Source organism: Microcaecilia unicolor, chromosome 3, assembly GCF_901765095.1.
Source record: "Microcaecilia unicolor chromosome 3, aMicUni1.1, whole genome shotgun sequence".
NCBI classification, from domain to species: domain Eukaryota; kingdom Metazoa; phylum Chordata; class Amphibia; order Gymnophiona; family Siphonopidae; genus Microcaecilia; species Microcaecilia unicolor.
This window is the reverse complement of record NC_044033.1, coordinates 139,393,051-139,407,524: the sequence shown is the minus strand read 5'-3', so window position 1 is coordinate 139,407,524 and position 14,474 is coordinate 139,393,051. Positions and strand designations below refer to the sequence as shown.

The 14,474-nt window shown below is 42.2% G+C and overlaps 1 protein-coding gene across 1 annotated transcript in view; it reads left to right on the top strand.

Annotated features, from left to right (window-relative positions):
- The window catches only part of RYR2 (ryanodine receptor 2), a 908,577-nt gene that overhangs the window by 156,047 nt on the left and 738,056 nt on the right, over nt 1-14,474 (top strand). The window contains 1 exon segment of the mRNA XM_030194683.1: nt 666-762. Coding sequence (XP_030050543.1) covers nt 666-762 — 97 coding nt within the window.

Genomic DNA, 14,474 nt, shown 5'->3' with positions numbered 1-14,474 from the left:
CGAACTGGATTCAACGAATCAGCACTGCAGCGTTACTTCCTGGAAGCATGGCCACGGAGGAAGACGAAAAACGGAGATTGCGGGTCGGACCTCGGCGCCAGCAAAAGTAAGCAGCGGGGGAGGGTTGACGGCGGGGAGGGGGGCCAGGGCGAAATCTGCGGGGGCCCAGGCCCCTGTGGCCCCACGCAGATACGCCCCTGCTTCCAAATCACAAAACATCCAAATCACAGGAAGTCCATAGTATTCAAACACAAAAGACAGACATCCATCTTTTTTGAAAATGGCCTTCTTTCTTGTTTGGAATTTGGACGTCTTTGCAAAACATCCAAATTCTGATTTAGACGTTTCTTTTGAAAATGCCCCTCTATGTAACTTTGTAAGTCTAAGTTCTTTGAAAATATGCCTCTGTGTGTTCTATGCAGAGGACATGGGTTGCTGTCATCTCTGCATGTTTTCTTCTAAACAGCACTTTATAGTTGTAATCAGAGGGGTTAGATCCTCTCACCTTTCTCATCCTGTGGATTTGGTTGATTGACTAATTGTCTTAATTTCCATAGGCACCATTTTTTTTGTAAGGGCAATCAGCCAACTGCTGTCAGTAGCAATTAATGATGATAGCTTTGCATGGGAACTATAAATGGCTCCTCTGTTCTCTTTTATTTCAGGATACTTAATAGGAGGTGATGTGTTGAGATTGTTGCATGGTCACATGGATGAATGTCTCACTGTCCCGTCTGGGGAGCATGGAGAAGAACAGAGGAGGTGAGAGCAAGAGCTGAATACTCACAACTCTTTATCAATTTGTAGTTGAGCGTTGATGACAATAATCTTTTTTCCTCCTGATCTCTTCCATTTAGCAGTTTCACATAGCCCAGAGTCTCGAAATGTGCTCCATCCCAGAAATGGCCGTATGATCTGTGTTTTATGAATTCTTTCAACAGGATTGTTGGTTGAAGGGCTAGTTCCTTAGTGTGTTTTTGAGCTTAGAGAATTCTGAAATACAGATTCATTGTGCACTCAGATATTCTTTCACTCAGCATGACAAAATGAATCCACTCTACAGCTGACAGTGGATGTGTTTTATTTTAAAATGAATCTCACTCTGTCATCTTGTAATAAAGTCTGTGACAAAGAGGCCCTTGTGACCACTTAGACAGCCTTTAATGCACTGATCCATGAGCGCACAAAAATGCTCATTTATCGTAAGTTTAAGTATTACCGCTTTAGCAATAAGTCTGGGAGGTTGCTTGCCCAAATTACTAAACGTTGGATGGGCTCCAGATACATTCCCTGTCCTTATGACAACTCTGGTCATTTCCATCATAGGACTTCTGACAGATCTGATATTTTTCTCCACCATTTTAGGAAGCTACTTGCTTCTGAGGCCTGGTCTGAAGATCCTGACATTCTTGACTACTTAGAGGATGCCGGTCTGCCCCAGTTACCACCTGAGGCTCGAGCTTGCTTGAATGCTCCCTTTACAGCAAAAGAACTTGAAATAGCCATTCAGTCTACTAAGAATTTCACTGCCCCTGATGGTTAAACTCCAGAGTTTTATAAGCTATTAGTGTACCAGTTGTGTGACATTTTAATTTCTTATTATCCAGAGGCTATTACATAGGGCACTTTCCCCCTATGAGTGAATATGGCTTTGATTACTCTTATACGTATACCTGGGGAATCCAGCTTGTATCCTTCATCTTATAGGCCAATTTCCATTCTCAACTTGGATATAAAAATCTTAGCATGGGTTTTGGCAGACTGCCTTGCAACCTTGTAACCTTTTTGATTGATGAGGCGCAGGTAGGGTTTGTGCAAGGTTGCCACTCGGTGATTAATGTGCGGAAAGTGCTCTTGGCCATGGCTGATGCCCAACACACCCGGACTCCCAGTATGCTGGTGAGTTTGGACGCTGACAAAGCCTTTGATAAGGTGGATTGGAGCTATCTTTTTTCTGTGTTATACTATGTTGGTATTGAGGGGTGTTTTTCATGAGCTCTAGGAGTACTCTACACTAATTTTATGGCCTCTATGATAGTTAATGGGGAGAAGATAGAACTCTTTCTATTTACAGGGTATCCATCAGGGGTGTCCCCTCCCCCCCCTTTATTTTTGCTGTATCTGTAGCCCTTCTTCCCTCTCTCAAGACGTATGATGAAATTACGGATATTCATCTGCCCTCGGCTGAGGTTCGGGTGTTAGCTTTTGCTGACAATATCCTTGTTGAGACTCTTGAGTGTGGTGGATGAGTTCCATTTTTTTCAGGCTTTATGCTAAATGTACAAAAATCTGTAGCTCTCCCCCTTACAAAATTCTGTATGAACAGATTGGGAGGATCCTTTCCCCTTGACCTGGGCCAGAGATTCTATTAAATATTTGTGTGTGTTGATTCCGCAAGACCTGTCACAGCTTTACCATAAAAATATACAGCCCCAGATGTGGCAATCCTATCCATTATCTTTGCTTGGAAGAGTGGCACTTTATAAATGATGTTACTCCCGAAATGTCATTACACAATCCAAGTGTTGCCCTTAGTTCTTTCCAGGCTCTTGACTGTTGACTTTCTAAGTTTCTAAATGGTTTCTTGTGGGGTGGCAGGAGAGCTCATATGACTATTTCTCATTCTTATTTGCTTCGAGACAAAGAGGGGCATAATCGAACGTGGCGCCCAAGTTTTCCTGAGGGCGTCCTCGCAAGATGTCCTTGTATTATCGAAACAAGATGGGCGGCCATATTTCGTGTCGATAATACAGTCGGGGATGCCCAAATCTCAACATTTAGGTCGACCTTAGGGATGGTCATCCCTAAAGATGGTCGTTCCTGATTTTCGGCGATAATGGAAACCGAGGACGCCCATCTCAAAAACGACCAAATCCAATTCATTTGGTCATGGGAGGAGCCAGCATTCATAGTGCATTGGTGCCCCTGACATGCCAGGACACCAACTGGGCACCCTAGGGGGCACTGCAGTGGACTAACTGATGCACTAACTGAACGGAAAAAGCCCTTCCCTTTCCAATCCCTTAGCGATTCGGAAAGGAACGGGCATGCATAAAGGAAATCACATGCAAATGAGCTGCTCACTGTTAGCTGATTTGCACATGATTTCCTTCCTAAGGAGGGGAAGCCAGTGCAGAGCAGCCATGCATTATGCGTGACTGCTCTGCGCATGTCAAAGACGGCTTCATACATGCAGACAAGCTGCGTGTATAATAGCCGTCTACAACCTTAAATAAATTGCCGTCTATAAACTTAAAAAAACACAAGTCCAGGTGCTTGTCAGGGACATCTTTTTTTTTTTTTTGAGTATGGGTGAAGGACGTCCAGTAGGCACCTTTGCTATGCCTCCGTTCCTGCGACGGGCAGTTGAGGACGTCCAAAATGTAGATGTTTCTGTGAGAAGGACATACATGCCTTTGCTATGCCTCTGACACCCCCTTTATTTGTTTGGATTTTGGATCACAAGTAGAAGCAGTGGGATTTGAACTGACCACCTCTGGATTGCAAGACCAGTGCTCTAACCACTAGGCCACTCCTCCGCTCCACTCCTTGAAATTTGGCCGTCCCTGTGGGTGGGGGTGGGGGGCAGTTCAGGATGTCCAAAATGTTTGAAAGAAGGACATCCACATCTTCGGTATGCCTCCGTTGACACACACACACCTCCCACCCCAGAAACCTGCATATTGCTGCGATAGACCTATGATATTTGAGGCTGGCAAAAAAAGTTTTTAAAGTTGCTTTTTCCGGATGGGAGGGGGTTAGTCACCACTGGGGGAGTCAGGGGAGGTCATCCCCGATTCCCTCCGGTGGTCATCTGGTCAGTTCGGGCACCTTTTTGAGGCTTGGTCGGAAGAAAAAATGGACCAAGTAAAGTCAGCCAAGTGCTCGTCAGGGACGCCCTTCTTTTTTCCATTATCACTTGAGGACGCCCATCTGTTAGGCACGCCTCAGTCCTGCCTTTGCTACGCCTCCAACATGCCCCCGTGAACTTTGGTCATCCCCACGACAGGAAGCAGTTGGGGATGCCCAAAATCAGCTTTCGATTATGCCGATTTGGGCGACCCTGAGAGAAGGATGCTCATCTCCCGATTTGTGTCGAAAGATGGGCGTCCTTCTCTTTCGAAAATAAGCCTAAAAGAGAGTTTGGATTTGCTAAGTGTCCGTCTTTTTTCTCTGGCCTATAGCATGTGCCACATCAATGACTGGTTTCGTACCGTCTCTCATTTTTTCTACAGTTGAGACTTCCCTTTTGTCTCCAGTTCGTTTTAGTGATGTGTTACATGCCCCAACCACTAAACTCAACCCCCTTTGGAAAACTTATCTTATTTACCAACCTGTGCAAGTTACTTGGAGATGGATGTTTAAGGCCCTCCGTCTGTCTTTTGATGTATCCTCCCTATTGCCCATACAAGATAATAGTAATTTTATCCTGAGCCTCAGTGCCTCTTGTTTTCACAATTGGGTCAGAAAGGGGTTAATTTTTCTCTTTCAGGTTGTCACAGTTGAGGGATGTATGTGCCCTTTTAATACATTGTGTGATGAATACTGTCTGGACTCTGCTGACATATTTCCTTATGTCCAGTCCCTGCCCGCTGCATCTTTGACTGTAGATGTCTATGAAACTTTCTTGGAAGCCCTTAGCTTGGAGGCTCAATTGCAAACACCTTTCCATTTTCATCACAAATTTTTACAAGAACTATTGCAAGAATTTGACTTTTCTATCTTGGTTCAGAAATGGTCACCAGAACTTTTGACTCCTATTCAAGCAGCCCAGCTTAAGAGGAGCCTTAATCTTTATCAAGCCCTTACAACCAATGTCCAGCATTGAGAATTGCAATACAAATTGGTGATGTGGTTATATATTTCACCCCATAGAGGAAAAAAAGACTTCAGTGGCTTCTACCAGCCAAAACTATATTAGACGTTGCTCCTGATGAAGCATATAATGTGAAACAGATGACTTCGTTGAGATGAGATGATGATCTTTGAGACTTTACACAAAACGTTAAGTGTGCACTTGCAAGACATTGAACTTTGATGATCTCTAATTGTATGGACATTTTGAAAGAATCTTGAAAGAAATTATTAGCAAAATTAGAAATATTTAAAAAACCCTGAAAAAGTTGACTGTTTTGCATAAATTTGGAAAGGAGTTTTTTCTGACTAGTGATGTGTTTTCTGTAAGGCTGTCCTGCTTATTTTCGAAAGGAGAAAAACACCCATGTTTGGGAGATGGGCGTCCGTTTCCCGTGGGCGGCCGAATCGGTATAATCGAAAGCCGATTTTGGTCGTCTTCAACTGCACTCCATCGCGGGAACGAATAAAGTTGATAGGGGCATGTCGGAGGCGTGGTGAAGGCGGGACTGGGGCGTGGTTATTGGCCGAGCAGAGATGGGCACGTTCGGCCGATAATGGAAAAAAGAAAGGCGTTTTTAACGAGAATTTAGGACACTTTTTTTGGACACTTTTTTCTCACGAACAGGTCCAAAAAAAGTGCCCTAAATGACCAGATGACCACCGGAGGGAATCGGGAATCACCTCCCCTGACTCCCCCAGTGGTCACTAACCCCCTCCCACCAAAAAAAACCCACTTGCAAAAACCTTATTTCCCAGCCTCTATGCCACCCTCAAATTCCGTACCCACCTCCATGACAGCAGAATGTGTTCTATCCTCTGACAGCCATTCCCTGGGTCAGATGTGGCTCTCGGGTGCACTGCAGCGTCACATCAGTATTGCATTGTGGTGGGTGTAGGGTATTGGGCTCCGTGATTTCACTAGCATGTGTTACAGTCTCACGATGTTGGTAGTTGGTATGCTCTTCTCCCATGGTGCTTTTACCTCTGCTTATTGGGTCAGAGTGTGCCCTGTTTTGTTTCCGGTAGTCCACGAGGTAGTGGCCATTTTTGTAAGTCCATTTTAGATCCCTTTCGTGTGTTAGCCACGTTACAGAAATTAGTTCTTACCTTGAATGTTGCTGAAAGAGGGCATTGTACACCATTCTGCCAGCTCTGAGCTACTGCTAATCTCAGTACCAGGGAGACTCTTTGCCAAAGGGGCACAACCTCTGATCTGCAGTTAACAATGAGTAAACGTGGTTATTGAAATAAAGGACGTTTTCAGGGAGATTAGTCTTACGGTGTGAACTGCTGTGCCAAGGTTATACAGCAGCAACAAGTCCTGTCCCTGGAGCAGTTTTAGTGGGTAATGCAGTGCACTTCAGGCAGGCGGACCCAGGCCCATCCCCCCCTACCTGTACCACTTGTGGTGGTAAATGGGAGCCCTCTAAGCCCCCCCCTCAAAACCCACTGTACCCACATGTAGGTGCTCCCCTTCACCATTAAGTGCTATGGTAATGGTGTTGAGTTGTGGGGAGTGGGTTTTGGGGGGGATTTGGGGGTCTCAGCACCCAAGGTAAAGGAGCTATGCACCTGGGAGGTAATTTAACCCTAGAACGCATATTGGGGGCCTTTTAGGCCCCCATGCTTACATTTTTGCTATTATCTGCAAAATTACTTTAGTTAGAATTTTGAAACTCAAGGTATTACTCAAGTATGTCATTGTTGATAATATCCAGTTGTTCATATAATTTTTTTTCATAGGCATTATGGTGTAACAATGCTTGTTTGGTGAAAACTACATCTGTACGAATTGGGGGCCTTTTAGGCCCCCGCTGTTTTTATCATGTTCTCAGAAGTGTTTGTGTCTCAAGTTACTTTATTTGTACTCAGTAATGCTGGTGGAGGGGCCAGGGTGTGGATAATAACATGTGAGGATGTCATGTGATTTTTGGAGGGAGTGATAAGGCCATGACATCACCTCAGGTCCTCTGAACACTGAGGACAGTATACACTGTGAGCTAATTGCTGAAGGACCTGTGATAAGATAAGCTGTTGAGAGGAAATCTGTTTCATTTTCTAACATCTAGTCAGCAATGGCACAGTCTTCCTCCAAGTGTCTGACTGACCAAGAGATTGAAGCGATTATGTTTCAAAGCGATGATGAAAGTGAACTATCTTTGTCTGATGAAGAATATCTGCCACCAGCTAATCAAACATCCTCATCCAGTGATTCTTCTGATGATGAAGAAGTGAATCTAGTGGATCCTCAAGAAGTGATAAGTAGAACATCCAAAACGAATGTTTTTTGGGACAGTAATCCTACATTAGTCGGACGTACTCCAATACACAATATTGTGAGACAGGCTCAAGGAGCTGTGGGAAGTCCCAGTTACTTTACCCCTAAAGATGTATTCTGTACTTATTTTTCTGACAATATTGCAGAAGAGGTCCTATTATGTTCAAACCTAGAAGGAAGACGTATCGCTTCAGCAAAAAATAAGTCCTGGAAAAATATCTCAAAAGAGGAACTTTATGCATATATTGGACTTTTCCTGCTGGCAGGGAGTCAAAAATCGTATGATGTCCCAATACGAGAATTATTTCTGGACCCACTTTCTGATCCACACTATAAGGCGACAATGTCAGTGGGCAGATATGAGGAAATTAGAAGGATCATTCGCTTTGATGATAAGCGAACTCGTGCAGCGAGGTTTGAAACAGACAAATTAGCCCCTATCAGTTATATCTGGAACATATTTATCAAAAATTGCACAAAATTTTACAATCCTAGTACTAATGTTACTGTAGATGAGCAACTTGTACCGTTCAGAGGACGCTGCAAATTCATACAATACATGCCCAGCAAGCCAGCCAAGTACGGTATAAAAATCTTCTGGATGTGTGATTCTGCAAATTATTATGGCATAAATGGCGTAATCTACTGTGGCAAAGAGGTTGGTGCACCAGTACAGAAGGATCTGGGGTCTGAAATAGTCAAAACTCTTGCTGTTCCAATATTCAATTCAGGTAGAAACATCACCATGGACAATTATTTCACCAATGTTGAACTAGGCAATTTTCTGCTTGCAAAAGCTATTACACTTGTTGGTACTATAAAGCAAAACAGACGAGAAATTCCAGCAGCACTCAAACACAATCGTCAGCGAGCACTTTATGAGAGTGTCTTTGGATTCAATAACAAAGCGACTTTGGTATCTTACAAGGCAAAGAAGGAGAAATCTGTAATTTTACTCAGTACCATGCATCACGATTGCAGTGTTGACAGCAGTAACCAAAAATTGAAACCAGAAATCATCCTGCATTACAATGCAACAAAAGGAGGTGTAGATAAAATGGATAAGATGGTGGGAGAATATTCATGTAAGAGGCAAACAAAACGATGGCCTGTAGTACTATTTTCAAATATGCTTGATGTAGCAGCCCTAAATTCATTCATTATTTATACAGAAACTCATCCTGAATTTCATGCACAGAGGAAGGACAGGAGACGCTTATTCTTGAAGGACCTTTGTCATGAACTTGTAATACCTCACATGATAGAGCGAAGCGACTTGAAATGCTTGCCAAAGAAAACTAAAGAAGCAATGAAATGGTGTGGCGTACAGTTTCAGATTACTCCAGAGCCAGGAGAAAGAAAACGAAAGCGTTGTTTCATGTGTCCAAGAAACATAAAGAGGAAAACTGAGCGATATTGTTCCACTTGTAAGGAAACTGTTTGCAAAGAACACTCTTCTGAAAAAATAACATGTCAGAATTGTTTGGAAGACTAATATAATAGAAAAGAAAGTTAGAATAAAAATGTAGCTGCAGCTAGTTTGCTATAGATTTCTATGCATTTTTGTGTGTTTTCATGTCTTTGCGTGAAATTTGGGAAAAAAAAGATTTTTTGGTGTTTTCTGTGAAAAATTATAATTAAAATGTTGTCCACTATTCATATTTTATTGAGCAATTTTGAAATAAACTTGTGAAAGTTATTTAAGTGTGTTTTTCTACATTATGTGCATGGGGGCCTAAAAGGCCCCCATGACGTTAATATGTATATTTTTAACGTCATGCGTTCTAGGGTTAATGTTTTTTCCTATTTTTTAAAAGTGCCCCCTAGGGTGCCCGGTTGGTGTCCTGGCATGTGAGGGGGACCAGTGCACTACGAATCCTGGCCCCTCCCATGACCCAAAGCCTTGGATTTGGTCGTTTTTGAGCTGGGACGCTTCGGTTTGAATTATTGCTGAAAAACGAAAATGCCCAGCTCAAACAAACGCCCACATCTCAAAAATGCCCACATCCAATGCATTTGCCTGGCACAAACCGTATTTGCGAAACTAAAGATAAACGTCCATCTTTTTCGAAAATACGATTCGGCCCACCCCTTCACGGACCCGTTCTCGGAGATGGACGTTCTTACACATGGGCGTTTGCGTTCAATTATGCCCCTCCACCTGGCACACTTTTGGCTGGTAGAAGCCACTGAAGTCTTTTTCTCCTCATCCATAATTTTGTTTAAAGCATTTGTTGGATTTCTATTGAGTTTTAGTGCCATTATTTAATTGGGTTATAGAATTGCCCCATTCCCTTGCCAAAGTGGTTCTGTGGGACTGGAGAAAGGTACTCCTCTATAAAAGTGGTAAGAGGGAGGAGGATGGAGATTGCAGGCCTGCTTGACTTTGGTAGTGAGAAAATGACGAGATTCTTCTGAAGGAAAATATAGTCAAATGTCTCGAATTCAGCCGACTGTGGGATTTAAGATTACTAGACAGATCAATTTCTTTGACTGGGTAACTAGAAGATTAAATTCAAAGTATATACAGTATGTGATTTACTTGAATTCTAGTAAAGCTTTTCATACTGATCTGTATTAGGAGGATCACAAATTCAGGACCTTGGGCCTGGGTCTCAAGATGGTGGACTGGATTAGAAGCTGTTTGAGTGGTTGATGACAGAGGATTGTAGCAAATGGAATTCACTCTAGGAAAGAAAGATAAGTAGCTTGCCTCTAGTGCTGATCCTGAGGCTGATCTTTGTGAGCAATATTTCGAAGGCATTAGGAAACAACAATGTCTTTTTATGGATGGTGCTAACATATGTGGCACAATGTACCTGCCTGTGAAAGAATATGGGATGAGATATGGTCAATAGCTTGGCAACTAAGTTCATATACTGAAAAAATACAGAATTGTGCATTTTTGATGCAGAAATCTGAGGGAGTAGCACATAAGTGGTGAGATACTGAAGTCTATGAAGTGGGGAAGAGACCTCATATGACTACCTCATATGGTTCCAGGGTAGGAAAATAGTATGACAGACTTGTAAGTGTGCAAGGATGCGTAAGAAGCAATATAACTTGGGGTATAAAGCAGAGGTGAATATACCATTAATGAGACCTCACTAGGAATATTCTGGTCAATATTCAGCCATCTCAATCAGTGTTTTGTTGTTGTTGTTGTTGTTTTTAAAAAAATTTACAATTTTAATACAAGAACAGATCTTGATACAGAAAAGATACTTATTACTATCCCAGAAATAACATTTAAGGAAAATATACACCTTTTATAAATCTTTAGTCCACAATAAGGGAGGCATCACAATAGTTGTGGATATATAAAGAATAACTTTACCAAAAAGAAATATACGGCTAGAAAGGAGATTCCAGGATTACTAAATTATTGGATTATGGAGTTGATGTAATTACTACTCTTGGTTGTGTTCAAGGAGTCACATGTGACTTAGAATCCAAAAAATCACTCAATTGTTTATGAACAAAAAAAAAACATATTTAACTGAGTTTAGTTTCAATAAGCATTTACAGGGGAAATTCAACCAGAAAAGACCGCCCAACTGTAATACTCTTGGGCGAAATTTAAGAAACTCTTGACGCCTCTTTTGGGTTGCTTTAGAGACATCTGGAAACATTCTGACTTTACAATTCAGAAAAGACTGTTGTCTGCTTAGGCGGTTGGTGGCCCAACTGTTTGGGGAGGCTAAAGGGGGTGGGGTTGGGGTGGGGCTTACATCCATAATTATCTGACAACACACAGAAAAAAAATAAGTAAAAAAAAATAATCACAATTAATACCTTTTATTAAATTGAGATATTAGATATGTATCATATGTCAAAGAATAAAGTGGTTGTTCAAAGCATATACTAATCACAATCGCTCAACTGCAAAACACTATGCACAACTTTGTGCAAAAACACACTCATAACCTTACTGTACCATAAATATTACACGGGGCAGACCTAATACACCAATATATCACCATACGGAAAATGCAGACCGTCAACAATATGAAACAAGGGATCATAATATCACAATTCTCATGTAGAGCCACAAAACACCCTTTTAGGGTGGATAGTGTTCACAATGAGCTCCTTTTATTAACGACCATATGTGATCCTTCAAGAGATAGTGTGTCATGATTTAGGCTCTACACCCTTTCTGATGTTTTGGTGCCACCGTAGTAAGGCCAACACACAATCTCTCCACTGCAAAATACTATACACAAACTTGTGCAAAAACACACTCATAACCTTACCAAACCATAACAGCACTAATTCCAAGGACAGAACGAGCTACAACCTTATGCGTGGAAAGGCAGCACTATAATTACACCGGGTTCTAAGACACCAGTAGACAACCTAGTGAAACAAAAAACAAAAACAAAAAGGGCTGCAAAATACTACACGCTAGCAGAATACTGCATCTTGATCACACATGAAAAACACATGACACAACAGATATGAAGGCAAAATACTGAACTGATGTGTAACTGCCTGCTATGTATCATCTGATGGTAACTTTGTTCTTCATAATGCTTTGATTTTGTATGGCTACGAATATTGGTTGTTTCTTTGGGAATTTTCTTAAGTTATAGTTTTGTTTGGGTTTGGTGGGGGGGGGGGGGAATCTACATGTATTTTCAGTTGTTATGGAGTTTCACTGTATGCTTGTAATTTGGTTATGTTCAAAAAGAAATAAAGTTAAAACAAAAAAACCCATGGATGCCATTAGTGCCTTGACAACATTATTTTTTTTCTAAGCCCACGATGTTGCATGTCTAAAGGATGATTTACAATACATCAATAAAATTCTGCAGTTGCATTACAACTATATGCTTGATTAACATAGCCAGAAATAATATGATGGTGATCAGACAGTAAGAACTTAGCCACAGGGCATCTAAGCTTGGCTTCTTTAAGTTAGATGTCACCATCTCCATTGACAATAGGAGACAACTGAAGTATGCTATCTATGGCATCTGTTTTAATTGCTTTTATCCAGTTAAGTAGGGGGAGATCACTAAGAGCAGTAGTATTATAAGGCATGGGGATCACTCTTAAAAACTCCTCTGTGTCTACTGCCTGAAATGCACCCCCTCCCATATGAAGCAATTGAAATGGTTGCCAGTACGCTGGAGGATATTATATATATTGATGATGATGATGGTCCATCAGCCTTATGTATCATGATTGTGCTTATTATTTAAGAAATCCCGTGAAACAGTACCTGCTAACTTGTGGTTTGAGATCTCAACATAAAAATACGTTTGTGATTCCCGCACTTCAGCACGTGCGCTTGGAAGTCATGCAACTGGTACTTTTTCAATCTATGGACCCATTGAATGAAACAGATTGCCATCACGGCTCAAACATGAAATTTGCATGCTTACCTTCAAGAAATGTCTAAGAGACTTTTTTTTTATTTAAGGCTTATGAAAATGCTGCTAGCATGCCAACATCGTAGCTTGCTTCAGGGCTTTGACCTGACGGCATGACATGCCCCGCCTCCTCTGACCAGCCTTCCTTATGATGATGCGTCCAGCCCTCGCGGAAGCAGGAAGTTTGGTCAGAGGAGGCGGGGCACGTGACATCATGCCGTCAGGCCGAAGCCCCGAAGCAAGCTGTACGATGTTGGCGTGCTGCTACAGCGATGGACAACCTAAATCAAATTAGAGGGACCATGGCCAGGGGGATAGACGCTGCATCGGGGGGTGGGGGGATGAGAGAGAGCATGTCAGTAGCGGCGATCTGATTAGAGGGACTGCAGGGAGAGAGTGAGGGATAGACGCTGCATCGGGGGGGGGGGGGGGATGAGAGAGAGAGAGATGCTTGGGGCTTGTGGCTGGGGAGGCTTAGCCTCCCCAAGCATCTTATACCGGGCGCCTATGGTTCTCTGTGAAGAAAATATTGTTTCAAGATCCAATCTCTATCTCGTTGCAATACAAATGTCACTATAAGTGTTGCTGGGATTACACCCAGATTGTCATCTTCTAATATCTGTGATAAATTCAGGTTCAACGTCTCAAAAGGTATTTCTTTAGTTCCTTCCACTAATTGGTCAGTTTCCTTTTTTTTATAAGGTAACAAGTAATACATTTTTGATACCGGGGGAAATGCTTGTTCTGGTATCTTCAGGATTTCCAACAAATATTTTTTAAAGGTTATAAGAGAGGCAATTGACTCCTGTTTAGGAAAATTTATTAATCTTAATGTTTTAGACCTTTGTTGATTTTCCAAGATTTCAATTTTATTCTGAAGAACCATATTTTCTTTTATCAAATTTAACTGACCTTGTTGAAGAGATTGTATTTCTTTTGTGTTAGTCCCCACCGTTTTGTCCATAATTGAAATTTTATTTTCTAAATTTAGTAGTTGTTCTAATGAAGTTTGTGATTGCTGAATTAAAGACAAATGGTTTTGAGAAAAGAAAGTCTCTAGGCCTATAAGGGCCTCCCAAATAGCGTCTAAGGTAATGGTGTCTGGTTTTTTTTGGTAAGAAAGACTTACTTAAACCAAAGTCAGCCGATGGTTCTTTTGAAGGCTGTGTCTCCGTCCTCAAGTTCTTTCCCTCAGGAGTTTTCTCTTCTTGTTGAACCGCTGCTTTCTGTGCAGCGGTAGTCAGCGGTACACTCCACGAGTTGGATCCCGCGCCTGGAAGCTCCAGCACCACTTGGGGGCTAGGGGTCTCCTGGCCTCTGCTCGGCGCGTCCGCTGACATAGGAAGAGCTACCCACATCTCGGGACTCAACGATGTTTCCGCTTCTGGCTGGGAGCGTGGCAAACCTTTCCCTGTGCCCTCCAGCAATGAAGAGACAGATTCCGATGAAGTGCCTGGAAGAAAGAAGTGGTCCAAGGAACCTGCCATCGGTGTGACTGGCACTGCGGGACTAGTGCGCTGTGCCCCTCCTCTTTGGCATAAGGATGAGGAAATGTCAACATTTCAAAGAATTAAGATAGGAAGGTTTAGGAGCGACTTCTCACTGCTCCCTTCAAGCCACCATCTTGCCTCCTGATCAAGAGATCTTTGTTTTTGTGTTTTTTTAGTTACTTCCCTGTAACAGGTATTCTCTCATAAAAACATAAGCGTTGCCATACTGGGACTGACTGAAGGTCCATCAAGCCCAGCATCCTCTTTCCAACAGTGGCCAATCTTGGCAAAATCCCAAAACAGTACAATGCATTTTATGCTGCTTATCTTAGAAATAAGCAGTGGATTTTTCCGAAGTCCATCTTAATAATGGCTTATCGACGTTTCTTGCTCAAGACAGGGACATATATATGTAGATGATGGGAACAGACACAAAAAGTGGCTGAATCAGTCCACATATGTAACTTGTGT